Raw genomic sequence first — 24854 nt, 5'->3', positions numbered from 1 at the left:
AAACAGGTATCCATAAGCGCAGCCAAGAAGTCAGTTTTGATGAATCTGGACGGTTAGCCTCCCAAACTCAGGCCAAACGAAGGATTTTTCAGCGTTCTCTTGATACGCAAAAATAAGGTATGCGTCCGGATCTTCTATGCATGGAGCTATGTAAATTGAGTAGGTTCCATAACTCCAATGGACTGACTACAGTTTTTATAAAAAGAGGAAATGAGAGAGAGTGTTTGGGGGCAGCCGTGGAGGCAAGCAGTGGAGCATGGGCCGGCATCCTTCTTTTCCGCCTTCTCATCTTCGGTTCCTTCTTCCTTTTATTATTTTTCTGGCTTTAGCATGATTATGATTTGTTGAACCTCTTAGCTAGGACTAAGAGGTGAAGCTTGTAGTGAGATGGGAGACTCTATTTTATGCCTTTAATTTAATTTTAATTTATGAACTGAATTTGATATTAGTTTGATTATTAAGGGAATATTTTTTTAAGTTTTTAATGGTCTGTTGTGACTAAAATTACAATGGATCTACGATAGCTTTGAGCATGTTCATTCCCTTTTTGTGTTTATGACGTCAGGAAGCCCTGTTGTTCACCATCGTCCCTTGGGCATGGTCGGATGACGGTACCTTTCCTAACCTTCATACATTGATTGATTGGTTGGTAATTAGTTTAATTCTGTTGTTTACTTTGTCTCCTGGGCATGGTTTGGTGATGGAATCCATTCTAATTCATATACCTTTCATCTCTTGAAAACTATATCAAAGGAAGTTCAGTTTAATTTTCATGGTTACACCTTTCAACTGAATGAAGATGGACTCTAAGTTCAGTTGAGTTTTTGATGCAGGCATAAGATCTCCCTGATCTTTACAAGTGGATCCTCTGAATCCCTAGTTTCCCTCCTTTGAATTCATTAAGTTTTAGATTAGTATTTCACTATTATTCCTCAAAATCATTCGATTTAGATCTCATCTTGATCTAGTTCTAGTTCTAGTGAGTTTCAGATTACGTACAGGTTTCAGTCCCTTGAGATTCGACCTCGGTCTTACCGAGTTTATTACTACATCACAACCCTATACTTGGGGAGTGAACAGAGGGACCAAGTCTAGTGTGTGCCGAGGTACTCGTCCATAAATAACCTGGAACGGAGATTTCCCTGTCGAGCGGTTCACCATGTTATTGAATGCAAACTCCATTTGGCCAAATCCCACTGCTTCGATTTTTCTCCTGAAATACATCGAAGGAGGTTTCCCAATGTGCAATTTACAACCTCAGTTTGACCGTCAGTCTATGGGTGGTAAGCGCTGCTAAACTGAAGTCGTGTATCGAATCGAGTCCACAAAGTCCGCCAAAAGTGGCTTATGAACTTCGTGTCACGGTCAGAAGTAATAGTCTTGAGAACCCCGTGTAGCCGCACAATTTCTCTGAAGAATAGATTCGCCACGTGTGTTCCATCGAGAGTCTTCTTGTATGGAATAAAGTGCGTCATCTTGGAGAAACGATCTATTACCACGAACACTGAATCCATGCCGCGTTGTGTTCGTGGGAGACCAAGCACGAAGTCCATAGATAAATCCTCCCAAAGGCTGTCAGGCACATGTAACAAAGTGTAAAGGCCCGTATTATGAGATTGCCCCTTAGAGGTCTGACAAATATAACAACGTTGGACTGCCTTTCCCACATCACGTACCAATTGCGGCCAGTAATACCGTTCTTCCACAAGAGCTCGCGTCTTGTCTCGCCTAAGGTGTCCACTGAGGCCACCTCCATGTAGCTCTTGGATTATTTGTTCCCTTAGCGAACTGTTTGGGATGCACAGTCGATTTTCCTTGAAAAGGAACCCGTCTTGCATATGTAAGTCGCCGGGGTGACCTTCTTGGCATCTAACCCATGCGTCCTTAAAGTCGTCGTCATCGGTATATATGTCTTTGAGGCGCTCAAACCCGACAACCTCATTACTCATAGTGACTAACAAAGTTGCACGACAACTCAGTTCATCAGCTACTTTGTTTTGTTGTCCTGACTTATGTTTTAGTACGAACGTGAATTCCTGCAAAAACGAGATCCACCTAGCATGCACACGGTTCATGTTAGCTTGACTATTAATGAATTTGAGAGCTTGATGGTCCGTGTAAAGTATGAATTCCCTTTGAATTAAATAATGTCGCTAGTGCCGCAGTGCCTGGACCACCGCGTATAAATCGATCTCATATGTAGACCACTTCTTACATGCATCGCTAAGTTTCTCGCTATAGAAGGCTACCGGTCTACCTTCTTGAAACAAAACTCCCCCAATTCCGACATATGAGGCATCATATTCGACTTCAAACAGTTTGTCGAAGTTGGGAAGTACAAGAATCGGGGTCGTGGATAATCTGCGCTTGATTTCGGCAAAGCTCCTGTCGGCTTCGTCAGTCCACTGAAACTACCCTTTCTTCATGCAATCTGTGATTGGTGACATAATAGTACTGACATTTTTCACGAACCGACGATAAAATGTCGCCAGCCCATGAAAATTTCGCACTTCGTGAATATTTGTAGGAACCAGTCATTCTCTGATTGCCTTCACCTTTTCCTCAACCACCTGAATGCCCGTGGATGTGACGATAAAATCCAGGAATAATATGCTATTAGTCATGAAGCTACACTTTTTTAAATTGAGGTACAGTTTATTTTTAATGAGCACTTGAAGGACCTTCTTGAGGTGTTCCATATGGGTGGTTTCGTCTTGACTGTATATCAAAATATCATCAAAGTAAACCACAACGAACTGCCCAATGAAAGGTTTCAGAACTTGGTTCATCAATCTCATAAATGTGCTAGGCGCATTCAAAAGACCGAAGGGCATGACCATCCATTCATATAATCCTTCCTTGGTCTTAAAGACCGTTTTTCACTCATCACCCAACCATATTTGAATCTGATGGTAGCCGCTCCTTAGGTCCAATTTAGAGAATATTTTTGCACCTTCTAACATGTCTAGCATATCGTCCAACCGTGGTATAGGAAACCTGTATTTTATGGTGATTTTATTGATGACTCGGCTGTCGACACACATGTGCCAACTCCCATCTTTCTTTGGAGTTAATAGAGCTGGTACAGCACATGGACTCATGCTCTCTCGAATAAGACTCTTACGGATCAACTCCTCTACTTGTCCCTGCAGAATCTCGCACTCATTCGGACTCATTCGATAATGGGGACGATTAGATAAACTGGACTTAAGGACAAAGTCGATATGGTGTTGGATATCCCGCATGGGGGGTAACCCATCAGGAAGGTCATCGGGCCAAATTTCTTTGAATTCATGTAGCAAGGGCCTTAGTCTTTCAGGGATGTTAGTAGGCTCAAGTTCTTTCCCTTTTACAATTAATGCATAAGTCTGTCCTATTTTCTTTGATTCTTCCACGAAGTCCCGTATGGTTAAGAGAAAATGACCCTCCACTTTAGAAGTTTCAGGTGGTCCCTCTGGATCCATAGGGGCCAATATGGTCTTTGAGCCGTCCTTGACGAAGATATATATATTATCTCGCCCTTTATGAGTGGCGTCATGGTCAGATTGCCAGGCCGACCGAGTAATATGTGACATGCTTCCATGTCAACCACATCGCATACTACTTCATACTTATAATGTTTGCCAATTGAAAAGGATATGGTGCACCGTTCAGTTACCTTTGTTTCGCTGACCTTTTTGATCCAACTGATTGTATATGGAGAGGGATGACGCTCCGTTTTCAATTGCAATTTTTCCACCATGACCTTGGAGACGATGTTCTCGCTGTTCCCACTGTCAATGATCATGTTACAAACCTTTCGATTCACCGTACACCTAGTGCGGAAGATGTTATGCCGTTGTGGATGCACTTCTTTTCTTGGCGTATATAATAGTCGCCTCACGACGAGCGACTCGCCGTGATCTTGCTGAATCTAACCTGAATCATTTGCCTCGTCCTCGGTGGAATGCTCATGTTTTTCAATATTTGGATCTTCGTAAGCGTTATCAGCACTACCATCATTGATGGCGAGGTTTGCCACTTTTCGCTGGGGACAAGTATTTAATAGGTTGTCCGGTTGGCCACAACGATAGCAGTTATCGGGCCTTAGCCGAGGTTAGGGGTTCGGGATTCTACTTGGACCAGCAACAGTTGATACGCCCCTTTAGGGTCTAGCTTGCCCGCTTCCCTGATCTCAGTTCTCAAACGTAGGAGGTTGAGTGCGTGCTCCTACGAGCTCCTTCCCATTAGGCTATGCAGTTCCCTGAGGCATACCTGCCACGGGGATCCTTGCAGTAGGATAGGTCCGTGTGTTAGGACGTTCAAGTTGCGCTTCTTCCCGAGTAGCCAACTTGATCGCATCATTCATCGTCTAGACGGATTGCATCTAGACCCGATCCTGGATAGCCATACGCAATCCACCGTTGAATCGGGTGACTTGCTACGACTCAGTCTCGACCAAATCGTTACGCGCGGCCAGGCGGTAAAATTCTTCTGCGTATTCTCTCACCGACCAACTACCCTGTCGACAATTTTAGTATTGTTGTAATAATACCTGATCGTAATCGCTAGAGAGAAATCGGGCACATAGTAGTTGATTTATCCGCTGCCAGGTGAGGATTGGTGCTTTCGTCTGCCTGGTTCGCGCGAGTTGCAGTTGTTCCCACCAAGCTGAAGCTCCTCCTTTCAACTTATAGGCCACAAGCTTGACTTTCTTTACTTCAGGGATGTCCATATAGTCAAAAAATCGCTCAACTTCAGAAAGCCAATCGAGGAAATTCTCAATGTGTAGTTGGCCATTGAAGTTAGAAATATCAACCCTCATCTTGAATTCTCGATCCGTTCGATCTACTCAATCGCCGCCATGTCTGGGGTGTTGGAAGATTATGTCGTCGATTTTCTCCTCACTGGAGCCCCCTTCCTTAGGAATGACCCTTGGATGCACTGCTGGTACTATCCTGCGATCAGGGCGATTAATTGGGGGTAGAGGATTGCCACCAGGAACACGGAGTTGCCTTAAGTTTTCCGCCAAGAGATTCGTTATGCGGTCGATGGAAGCCTGCAGCCCTTGCATGGCTTGCTAATTCTCTCGTTGCGCTACTTCGAAAGCTACCGTCATTAAAGGTGAATTCCCTGGATCATCGCCCATGGGATTGTTACCCGACCCGTCGTTAGAAGCCATCAATCTGAGGAGAAACCTCGCTTTGATACCAAACTGACGTAGGGGAGGACGTGAGGTCGAGCACCATCTTCCTCAAGAGGATAACTATTCCGAATCCACGAAACTTCTCTGGACTCCTCACAGAGACTTCTCGAATCCAAGAGGAAAGAAAGCAGAAAATGGAAATAAATTCAAAATTGATTGATGAATTATTAAAAACGAGTTCACAACCCTTTAAATAAGGGTAACAAGCAATGAGAAAGAAATCAGAATCAAACTACAGCTCAAACCCCTAGAATCCGCGACTTACTATAAATAATAAACTTACTATTTATAGACGGTTGTGATGTCTACTAGTGCACAAGGTTTTCGGCCAAAAATAGTAAGTGTCCTATTTGGCTTCACCAAACCGTTCTCCTAATTATTCTAAGCTCTTTTCAGATTGGGCGCAACTCCTAAAGCCCGACAGATGAGGAGTTCTAATCAAACTAAAACTTACTATTTATAGTAAAAACGAAATTAAAATAAGGAAACGGCCATTGATCAAGGGGTTTTTCGCAATTTCGGGCTGCGTAACCTAGCGTAGTAGGGTTGGTTGGCTAAAGTAGCTCGTTCTACCCCAAAATCATATTTTACGTCAGATAACTCATTCCGGATTGCGAGATACGCCCGATTTAAGGTACGATGGTCCGGATCACTTCTGTCGTCGACCGGGCCTTTTCTGATCCGTCTTGGCCATGAAACTGTCCACGACCCGCTCTACATTAGAATGATCCAAATTATCCAAAGGTTGGCCAGCTAAATGAATGGTTAGAAAATAATGACAAGTTGTTTATTTGTGATCCTTACATCTATGGTTCCCTGAGGCTTGAATATTTTTCCATTTTTAGTTAAGTATATATTACAATAGGATTATTATAATCATTTTATCAAATATCATATATCTACACTGATTTGAAATATTACATATGTTCTTGCGCATATATTGAAAGATTCTAATGCATTTTAATTGCTCCCATTTGCTCATACCAAATGTAATATTTAAACTTCAAATGCATTTCATTTACTCTCATTTAAACACAACTGAGTAATTCATTTACTCTTAATTCATCCACCTCCAATTCAATTTTCCATTTACCTCATTTATAAGCTCCCAAACAAGTCTTGAATAGGAAGACCATCCATTTTCAAAGCAAAAGAGCCAAAACTCAAATGGTTAAAAATTATATATATAATATTTCAGAGTTTGTTTGGATTATGAATTACACAACAGTAATTGAATGCAAAAACGTTATTATTATGATTTTACATCGTGTATCTAAACATGTAATATACGGTGATGCATTTAAGGAGGCCGCACTATTTGATACTAAAGTAGGGTAGATTATGTTGCTTGATACTGTAGCATTCATAGGTAGTACATCTGGAAAACACTTACTCAAATAAATCCACATAAATTGTGGAACCTACTGTAACGTAACCAAGAAGAAGTTGGTTGAATAATCCTAATTCATGGACACTTGTTTGCTGGAAATAAGAGTGTTGAATATATAAGTGTTTGCTGGAAATAAGAGTGTTGAATATACATGTGTGTGTGTGTGTGTGTGTGTGTGTGTGTGGGTCTCAGTGCCTGTGTATCATCTAGGACACTCTGTCAGAGTACCAAAGCCTTCCCATGAAATACAAACTTCCCCAGACAAGCCCAATTCAACAACAGCATAAAAAAGCAAAACAGAGAAGGAGAGGAAGAGGAAAAGCAAGAGAAGAAAAGCTGAGAGACTGTTTTGAAAATTTTGCATTTTGATGCCAGTTTTAAAATCAGGGAGTAGGCCACCATGGGTGGGCCTTGCAGCTGCTGTTTGGGTCCAAATAGCAGCTGGAAATGCCTACACCTTCCCTCTGTACTCTCACTCTCTGAAATCTGTTCTGGGCTTCAACCAGCAGCAGCTGACCATGCTCGGCGTCGCTAATGACATCGGCGAGAACATCGGCCTACTTCCGGGGACCGCATGCAACAGCTTCCCGCCATGGGCCATCTTGTCAATCGGAACAATCGCATGCTTCTTCGGGTATGGCCTTTTGTGGCTTTCTGTCAGCCAGATGGTGTCCTTGCCTTACTGGGTGGTGAGTGTTTTCATTGGTTTTCCTTTTCTTCTTGTTGAGTTTTCTTACTACCCATTTGTGGATTTCATCGGTAGGATATGTTTTTATTTGATTTTGGTAATAGGATTTTTTTATTTTTTATTTTTGGATTGAGATTTGGTAATGGTTGGATTTTTTTTTTTCTGAATGATTTGTGTAGGATGTGTTTGGATGTCCAGCTGAATTGAATTAGATTGTGTTCTAGTAAATTTGGTTTGGTTGGTTTTTCTTTTTTCTTTTTGAATTTTGGGTTTTGTGGGTTTTCTGCAAAATGTAAGTTTTCTTATTTTTATTTCATTGGGAGTTATTTATTTAATCTTGCTGATTACTGGGGTCTCACTCAGTTTGAAATATCCACCATGCATGCATGTAGTTCCATCCTGACTGTCTACATTGTGGACCTTACTATGGATTGGATGTAGCTCAAGAATCATACTGATGCAATGATCCTGTCTGATTGGTTAATGGCCATCAGTTGAAATGAGAAATTGTTAATGGTACATATTCAATAGGAAAATATTCATGGATTAGATGGATATGATTGAATGATCCTTGACATTTTTAGCCATGCTCAATCCACATTGGCTATCCACCATTCAAACGGTCTGGAACCTTAATACAGTTTGACATCAGTGGATGCGTTAAATACCATCAATGTGACATGATTACATTGGTAAATTATATCCTTCTTCACCTTTAAGGCTTTAGTTTAAGGTGCATTTGGTTGCACAAAATATCATGATATTTCATGATTAATCAGTCTAATTTGATGCAAAATATCATGAAATTTAATGATATTTGGTGCAACCAAACGCACCCTTACCAATGAGGAAATTAGAAAAACTAATGATGATTCATAGAAGTTGTTTGAGGCAAAATGCTTGAGTAGAAGTCGAGTTTCTTTTAATAGCAACCCGATGTAATGGAATTGCAATTTGGAGCCCAGACCCTCATCATGGATGCTTAGCAAGGAAATTACAATCGGCATGTTTTAGCTTTGTTAATTGAAACTACTTATTCTGTAAACAGACATCAACCATGGAATGTTTTTTTTTTTAAGCTGTAATTGAATCTTTCTGTATAAATCTTCTTATTCGTATTTGCTTAGACTAGGTTTGGATGCACCCCAAATTGCAAGTTATATGTATTCTTTTGCAGAACAGATTGTAATTCATTCCATTTTGTTTTTGGGGCTATGTGAGAATCAGAAACACTTTATTGCAGGTGCTGTTACCCTCACATTCCTACCCCAAAGCAATATTAGTGGTTCTCACGTGTTAATTCCGGGTGGAAATGTCAGAAGAACATCATCCACCCTCTTCCGTCTTTGTATTTGCAACCACCCGGAATGCATAACAATATGGATGGCCATCCATTCTGTCAATACATTTGAACTACTTGCAATTTAGGTACATCCAAATGCATAATGGACAAAGACAAGGCAACTTATCGTTTTCTGTATCTGTACATAAGACAACAATAACATATTAAGCTTATGGATTCTTATCTGTATGGTGGCTACTCTTTAGTTGCATAGTCACTACTGCAATTCTTGTTTTAGCTTGGTAGGAATCTCATATGATTTGAGAAGTTACCAAAAGAAAACATCATGGAACCTTCTTGTGTACTGAAGATTTTCTAATGTTTGAAATCATTCTAAGACTTGAATTTAACTCCCTAGACCTTAATGGAATAATACTCGGATATGCTTATGCTGGCCATTTTAATCAGTGATTGAATACATGTTTTCATGTATTATAAAATACAGTTTTAGGGCCTGTTTGTTTCACCAAGTACCACGGTAATGTAAGGGAAATGTGCAATGATTACAAATTACTTTACCCGTCTCCTGACAACATCTATACTTGATCACCAATTCCCGTGTTTGGTTTATCGGCGGTAAAATCATAATGATGTCATTTCTACATTACTTTAATGTCAAATCATCATAAAAAATAAAATAAAATACTAATGTTATTGTTTGGATTCGAGATTTTCATAGTTATGCCATGAAAAAAGTGCTCCATTTACTTGTCTCATGAATACATTTTCATTTGACTGACAATTCCCATGTTTGGTTTTGCTGTGGTAAAATCACAATGGTCACGCTTTTTCTTTACATTAGGTAATTGGCGAAACAAACGCCCTTCGTGCTTCCGGGCAATCTGAGGATGGACGAGTATGATTCATAGTAATTGATGCTGAGGTGATGATCCTTGGTAAAACATGTCAATAAGTCTGGATGAATTATATGATCCTCAGCTCCGGGATATCCGTAGTGTCTTCAGTCCTTCAGTAAGTGGACTTCATTGTTGACTGATCCAAACGATTGATGTGATGGGCTTAAAAATCTCCTTGATGGGACAATCCTAATCCTTACATCAATGGCCTCAGATGCAAACACTGTTAAGAAAAAAAAAAATCAATGGCCCATATGATCCCAGAAATTATAGGCCAAATTGGATGACAAGGATCTTCCAATGTGGGAGATGATATGGCCATTGAATCATCAGCCTATATCATCAATCCATATGTCACTACTTGTACAGTCTCATAATCACCTATTTGAAATTTCTACATATTTAGTCAAGGATGTCTTTATTTTGTATAGTTGTTATAACAATAAAAATTAGATGTTTGCCCTCATCTCATGGTAATCTTGCATAAGAATGTGTAAATATCAACTAGGGCTGTTAATGGGTAACCCCAGATCTGTTGATAACTGAAGTATCCTCCCCAATTTAATTGGATATAGATCCAGATTATAGTTTTGATTAATAATAGGGTCAGGCTCGGTCCTATTAGAAATAGTTCTGGTCGGCTATCAACGTGGGTGCTGGTTGGCTACCCAAAGGTAAATTATGTTAGTTTTATCTTTTATTTAATTATATATACTATATAAAAACCAGAAAAAAAAAAAAAAAAAACGGCTTGCTTGTGGGGGCTGGATTGGAATCAGACTCGAACTCGTGTCTGTCCCTGATTCCAAATCCTAATTTGTGGTTGACATTAGACATGATGAGACATTGGAATGCAATCCACGTCCCATATATGATACCCGTATACAAACCGTATAGGTCCCAAACCTGATTCCCTTACAGGTCTGATATGGTACACGAGTATCCAGCCCAAGCCTTTGCTTAGGTGTGGCAACGTTTCAGGGTGGCCCATCGGTCAGCTGGCCCAATGCACTTCTAGGGCAGGCTCGGGCCAAACTAAATGGGCAGTGGGTTGGGATCAGGCTAAAAATGTGGTCTGTTTAAGTAAATGGATTGAGATTGGATTGAACCCTACCTGACCTGATGATATAGGTTATTGGTGGGATGGGCCAGTTGTTTGTTCAATCCAACCCAAAGGACCCGAAACATAACAATGAAGATAAGCATAGATACTTACATATGATGTATGATTTTGGTATGCATGCACACATGTATGCAACAGCCAATTGGGTCGGGTTATGCATGCCCTTAATCCCATATTCCATTCTAAAACCTGAGTTGGGTTGTGTTGGACGGTAGAGCCCGAAAATTAAGTGGGTTGGGTTGTGTGGGCTTGGGCTTGATGAATTTTAAGTGTGTTGTCTTGGGCCATAGGGCAATGGGCTTCGGGAGTCAGAATCGGGCTAGAATTCTTCACCCATTTAGTAAATGGGTCAGATTCATGCTCAACCCAAACCATTGCCACCCTTACATGAGCTGTTGACAGCCCTAATTGCAACCATTTTTTGCTCGATCTTAGTATTTCAGTTTCTGCTAGACAATGCATATTTTGAACCATTTTGTAAAGGTGGTGACTCATCCACTGCACACCTTGACATACATAGATATCAATCCATACCATCCAACTACCCGATTGTGGATGGCACATAACCCAAAAGTATCACTTATCGAGTAATCGTAACCATCTGGCATCAGCTGTTGTCTTTGACCGCTGATTGTTTTCTTTTTAAGCCTGCATTTGGTAGTCAACAATCATATCGTCGTATACTTAGAATTGTCCTACCATTGTAATTTTAAGGATATGCTCCATATACCATGATCATGTCCCGTCCATTTTGAGAAACAGCGAGATGCACATAGTAGTCAAGCCCATTCAATTAACATTGTGGTGTCTAACATGTGTTGCTATTATGATTTGGCAGTTATGGATTGCACTCTGCATCGCTACTAATAGCAGTGCATGGCTCGGAACGGGTGTGCTTGTGACTAACATGAGGAACTTCCCTCTAAGTAGGGGCACTGTTGCTGGCATTCTTAAGGGCTATGTTGGGCTCAGTGCTGCTGTGCTTACAGAAATTTATTCTGGAGTTCTTAAAAATTCCTCCTCTAAGCTTTTGCTATTTCTCGCCCTCGGGATTCCTGCCCTATGTCTGGCGATGATGTATTTTGTTAGGCCTTGCACCCCAGTTTTAGAAGAAGACTCGGCTGACAATGTTTATTTTCTATTCATCCAAGGTGCCAGCATTTTTCTCGGCATCTATCTTCTCACAACTACAATACTTGATGATGTTCTCGGTTTGAGTACTACTATTTCCTACATTTTCTTTTGTATAATGGTTCTCTTGCTCCTGGCCCCACTTGCAATACCATTAAAGATGACACTATACCCATTGAACCGCAAAAAGACAGGCGCACTTAGCCAGTCAACTTCTGCAGAACATCTGATTTCCGGCGAGCTCGATTCAGACAAATCAGAGCCGTTGCTAAATCCATCTTCGTCAACGCCAAATCTTGGAAATTTTCAGGAAGGTGATGATGCTTCGGATGTGAGCATGCTTCTAGCCGAAGGAGAGGGTGCAGTCAAGAAAAAGAGGAGACCCAAGAGGGGGGAGGATTTTGAATTCTTTGAAGCTTTCATCAAGGCTGATTTCTGGCTCCTGTTTCTGGTCTACTTTCTTGGGGTCGGATCTGGTGTTACTGTTCTCAATAACTTGGCCCAGATTGGAATCGCGGAAGGCATTAATGACACAACTGTGCTCTTGTCTCTCTTCAGCTTTTGCAATTTTGTCGGACGTCTTGGCGGGGGTGTGGTTTCTGAATACTTTGTCAGGTTAATACAACTTCCCTTATCCTTGCTATAGCTATGTGCAACCCATACAATGGTAATATGTGTGCAATCCATGCTATTCAGGAGTGCTACACCATGTACGTGTTGTGGCCCCAAAACACGTCATCTTAGATGGGTCACATGCATGTGACAAACGTGGTCCAATGGTCATTTTTTAAAACCATCCATTTTCACATACATGTGGCCCGTCTACTGACAGTACCAGCCCACTTTTAAGCCACACCACAAACATGGTGAGGCCTGCAAGATGACCAAACCAACTCACATGTTGCTACAATGTGGATGGTATGATTCAAAATCCAATGGATGCAATAGCCAGCACTTTTCCCATCTTCCTATCATAAGGCGCACTCCAATGGGACCTGGTGCCACTGTTAGCTGACAGTGGTACCAGGCAGATGTGCGCCTACTTGATGCATTCACATGCCCCAACCCCTCTATCAGATGCGTCACCTCAAAAAACTTAGGACCAAAAACTAAGCCAATCTGTAACCAAGTCAGTTGCAGCAAATAGCCCACTCTTGAATTTCACAGGGGTCCACCTGATTCACAAAACAGCCTGAATTTTGGCCTAACCCTTCAGCCAGACTGGATTACAGGTTGGAACTACCTTGATTATATACACACAACAGGTGGACCCCACACTAATCAACTGTGGGCGTTCCATCTCAATATGTTCCCTGTGCTGTGGCCTATCCGAGATTTGGGTTGGGCTGTTTTTTGGTCTCTAGAGGCTTTATGAGGTGACACATCTTATGGACAGGTTGGATTTCTTGAATACATCACTGGGGCCCACATCTGCCTGGTACCACAATAACTTAGTGTGGTATCAGTACCACTACAGCCTGCCCCTAAGCCACAAAGCATGTCCTTTTTTTTTTCTTGGTTATATCATAGCATATGATGTATATTGCAGGTCGAAGAATATTCCTCGGACAATTTGGATGACGTACACACAAATAATAATGATTGTCGTATACCTTCTATTCGCTTCATTTCTTAATGGCACCCTTTACATTGCAACTGCATTGCTCGGCATTTGCTATGGTGTCCAATTCTCTGCCATGGTGCCAACCGCCTCTGAACTTTTCGGGTTGAAGCACTTTGGTATAATTTACAATTTCATGTCAATAGGCAATCCGCTTGGAGCACTGCTGTTCTCGGGTGTGCTAGCAGGCTACATTTATGATCAGGAAGTGGAGAGGCAGAATGGAGGTCTCACACTTGGTTCGAGTACTTCGTGCATTGGACCCAATTGCTTTAGGCTCACATTCCTTGTTCTAGCCGGGGTCTGTGGTTTGGGCTCTGTATTGAGCATAATTCTGACAGCGAGAATAAGACCAGTGTATCAAATGCTCTACTCCGGCAGTTCGTTTCGGTTGCCTCAAAGTCCGCGCTGTTGATGAGGTCCATGTTGTTTTGGAGGTTAGGATTTGCAGCTTAGGTACATGCACTTGTCTCTCCGTGCAGCCACTTGTGAGTTGGACATCTGATCTATGCGTAATGTGGATCCTGCAGTCTAGATGATCTGGCCTGAAATTCAGGCTGACCAACTCATCAGGTGCAGTCTTATCCTGCATAGAGATGGTCTGCCTAATGAGTTTCCCAGCCTGATCTTGGGCTAGGTTATCGACATGGTGGGACCCACCTAATGAATGGCTTGGGTGTCGATTCCAAGTGCTAGCCGCACGTAGAGTTGTACATGAGTATCATCAAAATCATCGATCTTGAAGTAGGAATAGAAGCCAGCCGAACTAAGTTATCAGGAGTACAGTTCCTCGTAACTATTTGGGCTATTTCACTATTTCACTATGAGCTTTTCTAAGACCACATGCATTTACAAGTCAGCTAATGGACACACTACCAAATATGCCAGCATGGCAGCACGTGTTAAATATCCAAGCCGTTCATCATGTGGGCCTCACCGTGTACTCATGTACTGATAAAATATAAGGTGGTCTACTCATGTGCCTTGATATTATAACTAGGGTTAGAAAACTTCGGGCGATTTTTTCACAAACAAGCAATTATTCAGTTAATTGTGGTCCACCTGGCGAGTGGACTGACCCGATTCTTGGGCACCTGTCTGCCATGCTGGTACATATGTGGTGGCGTGTGCGTTAGCGGACTTGTAACCTCATGTGGGATTAGCAAAGCTCAGCTATTTATTATGGTTTACACCTATTTTATGTAAATTCATATGTGGGAGTCTTGGAGCTTGCAGTTTGATTTTATGAATGTTGGGCTTCTTAGGTGGTGGTTATTCTTCAGTCAATAAAGAAGCTTCTTGGGTCCATCGCATTTTCACACACATCCGTTATAGTGCGAAGGATATACAGCGTCGGAGTTAGATCGAAGCTAGCAGATGATAGTGCAAAGGATATACAGCATTGGAGTTGGATCAAATTTGGCAGAGACAGTAACCTCCCTTGATCTTCGAAGTATTCAACTTTCCATACCGCATCACGCATTGATGATACAACATTGATTGGAGCTTTTGTTATATGTTTTCAGATCGAAGGAGGTTAGTCACAAGCTAAAGCAGGTACCTAGATGTAACATCTCTGTCAAATTTGGAAAATATAGTTATGATGCTTTAGTAATACATATATCGCGTTTTGGTCCCTTCAAATTGCTTTGATTTCTAGTGACGTTTGAGATCATTGCTGCTTAAGGTAGTGACCGCAAGAGATTTGGATTTTATTTTTTTTCTAGTTGAATTTCTTATTTTCTTGGGATTTGTGAAAATTGGCCACTTTCCGGATTGCTTCTGGGTCATCCTTCTAGGCGAGGGCCCCGAATTCCAAAATGTTTTAGTGGGCCTATTCAACATTTTGATTTTGCTTGGTCTGTGGCCGGGTCTATTGTCGGTCATGTGTCTAGACAACAATGTTCCACCGCGTCTGGGGCTAGACCTGTTCATAGATCTTCAGGCTTGGAATTGGGCCTCATACACAGGCTCATGTTAAGATGGGGCCTTGGGCCTCATACTGTCCGGCCGTTGGCACCTCTCATGTGCATTACTAGTATGCACATTGAAATTTTGTGTTCTATTAGAAGTAGATGTTGATCTTATTTAAATCAAGAGAGTGAATGGCTTACTCAATTGTGTTTGAATGAGAGAGAATGAAATGCTTTTGAAATCGAAATATTCTTTTTGGATGGCAGTAAATAGGAGGTATTAGAATGCATTGGAATAATTTAATACATTCACAGGAACAAATGTAATATACCAAATGGATTTAATATACTAGATTAGTGTACATATGTGATACTTAATAGAATGATTGTAATAAGCTCATTGAAATACGTACATGTCAAAAATGAGGAAATTTTCTAGCCTCGGGTGGGCCACAATCGTAAGGATCACAGACAAGCAACTTGCTAATGTTTTTTAACCGTCCATTTAGGTGGGCAACCTTTGGATAGTTTGAATCATTCTATTGGTGTTTTTTTTTAGTGATGTAACCGATAATTAGATTGTTTCGGAGTATCATCAATGTATCATGTGTATGGCGGACATGTGTGCAGCGGCCTTGTTTACTCATATAACTCTTCAAGAGAGCTCAAAAAGGCATTTCACCCACATTTACTTCCAAAGCCTCCATGAGAAGATTTCATTTACAACCCCATTTACTCCTATTTCATTTTATCCTTGTGCATTTACTCCTATCCAAACACACCTCAAATATCACTTACTTCTATTTACTCCCCATTCATCCCATTTACCTCCATTTACTCCCATCCAAATGGCCCCAATATTATACACATATCTATCATATATAGATATTTATTTTCTTTAACTCTACTTTTTTAGCAGAGGGCTTATGAACTGAAGTTTCTTTCTTCATGGTATTTTTTAAAGGATTTTTGCAAGGAAGCTACCTAATTGATTAGGAATTTACATTCTGGTGTCTTTTTCAATTTTCTTTTTCCAAAAAGCTACCTTCCTTACATTTCTTTTAAGTGTTGGTTGGTTGGGTGTTCCAGTAATTAGATAGGCTGCTTGGGTGGGGCCCATTGTAATGTTTATGTAAAATCTACTCAACCACTGGGTCCATCACTTCATGTTAGGCCAGGGGCCTGAACATCGCCCCCTATCAGTGATTTAGGTGTGATTTAGGTGAATCGCATGATTGGAAACAATATATACGGCAATGATTGCCCTCCAAACTGTTTGCCTTGGTATGGCCCATCTGAATTACGGATAGGTTTGATTTCTAGGCCCTAGGCCTAAATTTTGGTGTGACATCTAATGGTTGGAGTGGTTTCAAGAAATCACCACAACTATCCTTGTAAAAATCAAGGATGATCAAGGGTGAACGTCTCTCTCCCAAATGATTTGTTTGGTGTGGCCCACATCTTACAAGGCAGTCTCATGTTTGGGCTCTAGGCCTAAACTGGCATTGCCCATCTAATGGTCAAAGGCAGATTTCACGTAGACAGTGGTGGGTAAGTTGTAGTTCATCCGGGAAGAGATTATTTAGGGAAAAATGAATTGTATGGGACATTGCTTGGGGCTCACCATGATATTTAGGTAAGATTCACTCCAACCATTAGATATTTATTCTCATATTAGGCCCAGAGCGTGTGATTTTGTTGGGCCACACCAATGAAAACAGTTGGGGGAGAGATATCCACTCTTGATTTTTATTAGGTCCATCATAATAAATTATAAAATCCACTCCAACCATTATATTTGACACAAAAAGTTAGGCATGTGGCCCAAAAATCATACCTATCCATGATTAAATTGGGCCACACTAATGGAAATAATTTGGAGGGTGAGCATTGCCTGTACACTATTTCCAATCATGTGGTCCACTTGAATCATAGATGTAGATGATTTTCAAGCCCTTGATTTTTGAGCCCTTGGCCTAACATAGGGTGACAAATGTTGTCAGACTTTTAAAAGTCTTCAATACTTAGGGCTACTCGATCGGTTGAGAGGTTGGCTCGACTGGTCGAGGGTCTACTCGACCGGTCGAACACCACTCAACTCAAAGTCCAGCGTGCTATTTATTTGGGTGTCCGGGACACTTGACTGGTCGAGGGGATGACTCAACCAGTCGAGGTTACACAGATTCGAATCCCAATCTTATGTGGACTACGGAAATTTGAAGCGGTTTCCAGACTTTTCCGGACTAAGTGCGTAAGTGGAGTTTCCTAAACTCTAAATAGGGGTTCCTAGGGCTATTCTAAAGTATTCTAAGAATTCCTAAAGGTATTCTAGAGGGTTTTAGGGCTATCAAAGGGTGTAGCAAGGGTGAGATTCGAGGTTGTTCGAATCGGGTAAGTTCTCTCTTTTTGTAATTGATGCTTTCATAGTGGAATTTTATCGCTTTGTGTCGTGGTTTTTTTCCCGTAAAGGTTTTCCACGTTAAATCTGTGTGTTCTCTTGTGTATGTGCTTAGTATCATTGTATTGCTATCCTAGATCTAGATCTGTGTGATTCCGTAGGCTAAAATCCCAACAAGTGGTATCAGAACAATCGTTGGGGCACAAATCTGAATCTACAGGATTAGTAATAATGGCAAGTACTAGGTATGATATTGAGAAATACTCAGGGAAAAATAATTTTAAGTTATGGAAGATCAAGATGATTAATTCCTTAATCAAGCAAGGCGAAGATGGTGCTCTTGAGGAGTGGAAGTCTACTATGACTGATGATGATTGGAATACTCTTGATAAGAAGGCTTTATTATCGATCCGTTTATGTTTCATGGATGAGGTTCTCTACAACATCATGAGGGAGAAAACTGCGGCTAAGTTATGGGTGAAGTTAGAGGATGTTTATGCGAAGAAATCCTCTGAAAATCGCCTAAATTTAAAGCGGCATTGGTATAACTTCAAGATGGCAGAGGGTGGAGATCTGGAGGCTCACATCAGCAACTTTAATAAATTGGTTTCCAAATTGCTAGATATGGAGGAAGTGATAAAAGATGAAGAACAAGCATCAATGTTGCTAAATTCTCTTCCGGCGTCGTATGAGTCATTCAATGACACTATGTGCAGCACGAATAAAACCCTAAGTGTCGATGTCGTTATCTCAGTCCTTCAAGGGAAGGCTATGAGAAAGCTAAACAGTGACATAGGGACATCTTCTGATGCACTGTTTACAATGGGTAGGAATTCTGAACAAGGTACGGGTTCTTCAGGTTCTAGATCCAAATCCAAGGGTAGGGGCAAAGGAAAGATAAAGTGCTGGAATTGTGGGAAGGAAGGACATGTGAAGAAGGATTGTGAAAATTCTAAATCGAAGAGAGAAGATTCTGAGGCTTTGTACAGGGAGGCCAACGCTGCCACATCAGATGGATCGATTAGATGTGATGGTGATGTTTTGTCTGTGTCTACTATCAGGCGGCCATACATTGATCATAAGGACGAGTGGATGCTAGACACAGGGGCATCTTTTCACATGACTCCTTATCGGAGTTGGTTCGCCAGCTACAGGGAGTGCGATGGTGGACAGGTGTTTATGGGCAATGGCTTTGCCTGTAATGTTGTGACTATTGGTACGGTGCACATCAAGCTATTTGATGGGGTGGAGCGTACCTTGACTGATGTTCGGCACGTTCCTGATTTGAAGTAGAATCTGATTTCTCTTGGTGTGCTTGAGGCAAAAAGATGCAAGTACACATGTATTGATGGTGCTCTTAAAGTATCTAAGGAGGCACGGGTAATCATGAAAGTGCAATGACTCGGTAACTTGTACAGGTTGATCGGGAGCACTTCAACAGGTGGAACTGCCGTGGATGTAGTGGATTCCACCTCTGCACTTGTGTAGCATGTTGGGCATGACACGAGCAGACAGGGCAGGAAGGCTGAGACGTGCGGACATGGATACAGAGCAGGTGGAGCAGCCACCTATGAGAAGAATCATACGGCATGATCGCAGGATATCGGTGAGGTACATGAACGACTCCAATATCACAGGGGATTCATCTTCTATTCAAATAGCTCTAGATGAGCCTGGTGCTGAGAAGTGAAAGGTGACTATGGGCGATGTGATGGATTCTTTGTACCAGACCCACATATGGGAGTAGGTGGAGCTTCTAGTGGGCCGGAGAACGGTTAGATGCTGGTGGATCTTCAGGAGAATACAACATAGATATAGAGCGAGGTTAGTAGTGAAGGGTTATGCTCAGAGAGAAGGGATCAGTTTCTCAGAGATATTCGTGCCGACGGTATAACAGGTGTCTATTAGATCTGTGATTGGCATTGGTTGGCAAATATGATCTTGAGCTGGAAGGATAGATGTGGAGTCTACAGTTTTGTAAGGAAAATTAGAAGAGCAGATCTACATAAAGCAACCAGAGCGGTTCGAAGTTAAAGGGGCTGAGAAAAGACTTTGCAGGAGGTCGTGGTTCGACATATCGCCTAGGCAGTGGTTTGATTCCTTCATGGTGAGTTAGGAATTGATGACATGTTGATCGCCAAGTATGACATGTTTGAAATCAATATACTGAAGACTTGGTTAAGTGGGACATTCAGGATGAAGGATCGGGGGGCTGCAAAGATGGTTCTTGGCGTTGAGACTGAAAGAGGAGTAGGCTTTGGTAATCACAGGAAGAATACCTTATGTGTAGGTATTAATTAAGGATGTGATGGACCAGGTAAATCGAGAGAGCATTCCCTACGCGTCTCTCCTCAAATTTTTCTCAGGACATATCCCAAAACAGATGAGGAAAAGCAGGATATCTCATGAGCCTTATTCGAATGCGGTTAGCAGTGTATGTCAGGGTCTGGATTAGATCGATTATTTCACAGGCTATTAGTATTGTAAGCAAGTACCCTGTCACGCCCCAAACCCGGGGACGGACAGCTTCCGTGATGCCCCGAATTCGGCACTCGACTTCCATACACCAAGTCTCGAGTTCAGCGCACCACAAGGAAGATTTTTGACTGGATTTTTTTTTTTATATACATAGTAATACTTGAGCATGAAGATCCATGATCAAACTACCAAGCAACACTCTCCATCATAAGTTCCGATGGTTATAAGTATAATGCTTTACAAAAGATACGTAACGTCAACATTGCCCAAATCGAAGAATAGATGCAATGCATCAAGAAAGCTAAGTCTTCCAAGCTACTCGAACCCTGAAAAAAAAAATGAGAAATAGGAGGCTTAGGCAAAAAGCCTAGTGAGTACACACGTGTGTGCAGTGTGTCCTACATGCAGGCAAGATAAATATGCTACAAGGAAATCATACCATAGCCATAAGCATATTACATGCATCCGTAATCACATCATCATCATCATATTGTCATGCCATAATTATACAATATCGGAAATACTGACAAGTCCATGAGTCATACAATATCAGAGTACGCAATATAAATCAGCATGTAAATGAGGAGTTATAAAGAGCCAAATATCAGATGTCGAGGATGCAATGCAATATGTGGTGCGAATGAAATGACTATGCTGGAGTGAGGTCGGGATGGTAGTACGTAGTATCGCAGACTATGGGGTCTATCACAAGGGACTTCTATCCAAAATAGTCCCATACCTAATTTGGATAGTCAGACTCAATGTGGTAAACTCCTGATCTCAGGTTAGTCGCGCGCCCCAACCGAAATCCTGGCCATTGCGAAGGTACACACAATAAATAGTTGTGCACCACCCGCCCGTGTGAATAATGAATGAATGAATGAATGAGTATGCAACTCCTGCTCAATAAGTCCACATATCAGTACAGTTCATCTCTGGGATCATCACCGGGGTTTAGTACACTTCAAATGGCACTGTCTCTCTCCCAGCAGCACAGTCCAAGTGAGCGTAAGAAACCTCACTATCCGCCTGACCAATAGTCTGCCAATACCTATCCGGCACGTCAATAGCAGACACATTTACGAGCTGGTCAAACTCAGCCTAATAATGCCCCCTACCCTCGGGCGGGTAAGGCCACACCCCCTCCCAACCGAGCACGACACAGTGGGAGATGCGGCCTCCTGGTATTCGGCACTCGGGCGCTCATGTATCCACTCGGTCTCGACGTTGAGGCGTCTCCTGGCCTCTGAGGTTTAGAGATTTTCACCTAGGGACATCTATGGCACCCGTATGCTAGAACCAAATATTTTCGGTATCCCATCTAGCCATCCACAATATGCCTGTGGAGGCTACAGCCCTGATATCGCTAGGGCACACAATGCAAGATGCATGAGTCATACAATCCAGTCATGCATCAATCCTGCGCATACCGTGCACTCATGTGAGATAACCCCCGCCTATCAGGGAGTCTCATAGTAACATGCTCAATGACATATACAATGATCAACCACATCTCATAACGAACATGCAGATGATGCGTATGGGCATGTATCATGATGTTATGCTATCATGTACTCGTAATCGGCATCATCAATTGGAATCGGTGAGAATGGGCCTAACAAGGCCTAAAGGAAGGTCACAATATGGACATTTAACCAACATTACTCCCAAGGAGTGACCCACATAAACATCAATACATACATCATGACAAAATCACACATCACATTGGTCCTCATATACATTGCTTTGGGTCTTTCGCAAAGGCCGCACATTCATCGCATTGGGCCTCACTCGTGGGCCGCATATACATCACATTAGGCCGTATCATATGGGCCTTACACATCGCTATGGGCCTCGACACATGGGCCAGGAATACACCACATCAGGCTTCACAACCCATGGGCTTCAAATACACAATAGGTGGGCCCTACACATGGGCCTCAAATACATCACAATGAGCCTCATCATATGGGCCAAAATATATCTCAATGGGCCTTGCTCATAGGCCATGAATACATGGCTACACCAATTATGATAAGTCTTATACTACAACCACTTCACACGTTACATAGTTAATGACTCATATTTGGTGCTGCATAGTTAAGGGCCAAGAGCCACGTTTCATCGTACCATTTACGGTTTAGCGATCATAGCGTATAGACTCCAGGACCTTAATAGCATTAGCTTGGGTAATATAATTCTACATCACATTCAGTTAGTGTACAACCTAGTTATATGTGATTCAAGTGGCGGTATCTATATCGATAAGCACAAACCTACGTCATTGAATGACCATCAATGCCACTTGATTTCATAGGGTTAGGTGGCCTTGTACGTATTTCACATTTATACAATTAGATGACTACGTATACTACATATACTCCACTATTACCTATGATTAGGCGGCTATATATACATCAAATACCTACATGATTAATGGACCAAACAGGTATATCACACCCTCACACCACTAGAGTCTACATATTTATTATAATTAAACATGTTTAAGGGTTTAGACACAAGTCACATGATCCTATTACTTAGGACCATACTCTAACCAAAGTGCCAAGTGATCAAGGGCTGTCCACAACCAGCACATTAAAGGGATTATTCATCATTACTTTAAAAATTATAATACTAGTTCGTCATATGTTCAACACATGGAGATTACCAATTACCAACCCTTGTCGAAGAGGCCCAATGGTTGGCCTAAACAAGGCTACCACTGATGGGCCCATATAACATTCACTTAAAATAGACCTTAACATTCTTGGACCCACAAATAAATAAAATTTACAATGAGTTCTATATGGTGGAGCTCATGAGGCTTTCCCATGAGGTTAAGTCGTATGTGACTCACTTAAGACTTAGGTTTACTTTGATTTTAACATAAATTCTAAAATGATATGAGGAAGTGGATGGTCCGCATGGATTAAATAGATACCCCATGGTGGCCTTAGGTTGGATTCAATAGTTAGGTCCTTATTCTCGCAACCTTGTATTATATGGTCCAATTCAGGTTGGATTGACTGATCTTTGGGATAATGCTCTAAAGGGGACCCAGTACATGGGCTAGATGGGTTGAATATGTAATACATCATCAGGATGACCCATAATAAAAAATTTTAGTGATGAGAGTTCAATTTATATTATTTCATAATGTCCGGCTGTCTAATCATTGGATGGGCCTGCTTCGTGGTAACATACCATCAAAAGGGTTAATAAAATAGATAAACGATGATGATCTTAAATATATATCATGTCATAGCCATGGTAGATTAAGTGGCATAACACCTGCATCAAAGTGGGCCATACCATACACAAGTTGAGAGGTTTACCCTCTATTAAATATTCATAATCGGGTCTATAGAGATGTGGTTCGTAAATCCGGCCCATCCATTATGTGTGTCCCACTTGGTTGAGGGGTCAGACCAAGTTTTAGATACATCCATATTTCAAGTGGACCTAACAAGTGATTTTACATGCTCGAGCTTCGAATTGTACGAATGGTTCAAGGAGATCAAAGTTACATGGGTCCTAAAGTGATGTATTTATTATACCTACACCTTTCATTTACTTTTAGAGATCATTTTAGAAAATTATCTAAAAATGAATCATAACCAAAGATTATCTGGACCTCACCTCAATTAGCAGTGAGGATAATGATTTCACCGTTAAATCATTCATAGGTCCCTCCATAATGTTTATTTTCCATTCGATATGTTCATAAGGTCACCAAGACCTGAATTAAGGGGAAATACAAATTTCATATTGGTCCAAAACTTCTTACCCAAAAGGGTTCCATTGGTAGATATTTAATCCTTGCTGCTTTTGTAGTGTGGCCCACTTGATAGTTAGATCTATCTTATTTTTCTTCTCAAACCTTAAGACAAGCTCACCAAATGGATGAATGGTTTAGATATAACATATACCATATGATCAAACCCATGAAAATTGCTGATTTATTCAGCTTCATGAATTTATTTTTATTTTTATTTTTTTTTTATGGTGTGGGCCACATGAGTTCCGTGTATGGCTGAATTTTGAGGGTGACCCATTTTTAAAGGGGACCCATCAAATGCACGGTACTGATGTTCGACATACATCAAGGTAGGGCCTGTGGTGGGGCCCATTTTCTTCCAGCATGAACAGCAGACGCTGCTTGCTGCAGCGTCAGACGCTGGCAGCAACAGCATCAGGCTGTTTTGCAAACTAATTTAACGGGTCATTCCAAGTTTCAGATACATCAAAATTTCAAGTGTGGCCCAGCAAGTGCTTTTATATATTTTAGCCATGACTGCACATTATTTTAGATGGTGTGAGCCACTTAAGTTCTTTGTACGATTGCTTTTTGGCGTGACCCATTTTTAAGAGGGGACCCATCAAATGCACGGTGCTGATGTTTGACATACATCAAGGTAGGGCCTGTGGTAGGGCCCACCTCTTTCCAGCGTAAACAGGGACGCTGCAGCAGCAGCGTCAGAGTGCTTTGTTTTTTTTTTTTTGTTTGTTTTTTTTTTTTTTTGTTTCTCATATATGGGGCCCACAACAGGACGATCCAGTCCATATGTTGTGTGTGTCCCACGTGGTGGAGCGTTCAATCTAAGTTTCAGATGCATCCAAATTTCAGGTGGGGCCCAGCAAGTGCTTTTATATGCTTTAGCCATGTCTGCACATTAGTTTAGATGGTGTGGGCCACCTAAGATTTGGATTGTCTTCATTTTTCAG

General features: G+C 41.5%; 1 protein-coding gene across 2 annotated transcripts; it reads left to right on the top strand.

Annotated features, from left to right (window-relative positions):
- The first annotated feature begins 6845 nt into the window (after positions 1-6845).
- Positions 6846-15051, top strand: LOC131216862 (protein NUCLEAR FUSION DEFECTIVE 4-like). Of its 2 annotated transcripts, none has more exons than XM_058211458.1 (4): positions 6846-7264; positions 11424-12331; positions 13266-13774; positions 14603-15051. In XM_058211458.1, exons 1-3 carry the CDS (start codon positions 6944-6946, stop codon positions 13750-13752), a joined length of 1716 nt encoding a protein of 571 aa, XP_058067441.1. In that variant the 5' UTR covers positions 6846-6943; the 3' UTR covers positions 13753-13774; positions 14603-15051. The 2 variants fall into 2 exon arrangements, with proteins under 2 accessions (XP_058067441.1, XP_058067442.1); XM_058211459.1 differs by having other exon boundaries at positions 13266-13793.
- Positions 15052-24854: the final 9803 nt, after the last annotated feature.

Source organism: Magnolia sinica, chromosome 10, assembly GCF_029962835.1.
Source record: "Magnolia sinica isolate HGM2019 chromosome 10, MsV1, whole genome shotgun sequence".
NCBI classification, from domain to species: domain Eukaryota; kingdom Viridiplantae; phylum Streptophyta; class Magnoliopsida; order Magnoliales; family Magnoliaceae; genus Magnolia; species Magnolia sinica.
The sequence above is the reverse complement of the archived record's forward strand: the minus strand, read 5'-3'. Positions and strand labels throughout refer to the sequence as shown.

Excerpts from the sequence above, each read along its gene's own strand:
- LOC131216862 (XM_058211458.1), top strand. The coding sequence starts at position 6,944 with ATGCCAGTTTTAAAATCAGGGAGTAGGCCACCATGGGTGGGCCTTGCA. Across the intron at positions 7,265-11,423 it reads TGTCCTTGCCTTACTGGGTG|TTATGGATTGCACTCTGCAT; the intron begins GTGAGTGTTTTC and ends ATGATTTGGCAG. Across the intron at positions 12,332-13,265 it reads GTTTCTGAATACTTTGTCAG|GTCGAAGAATATTCCTCGGA; the intron begins GTTAATACAACT and ends TGTATATTGCAG.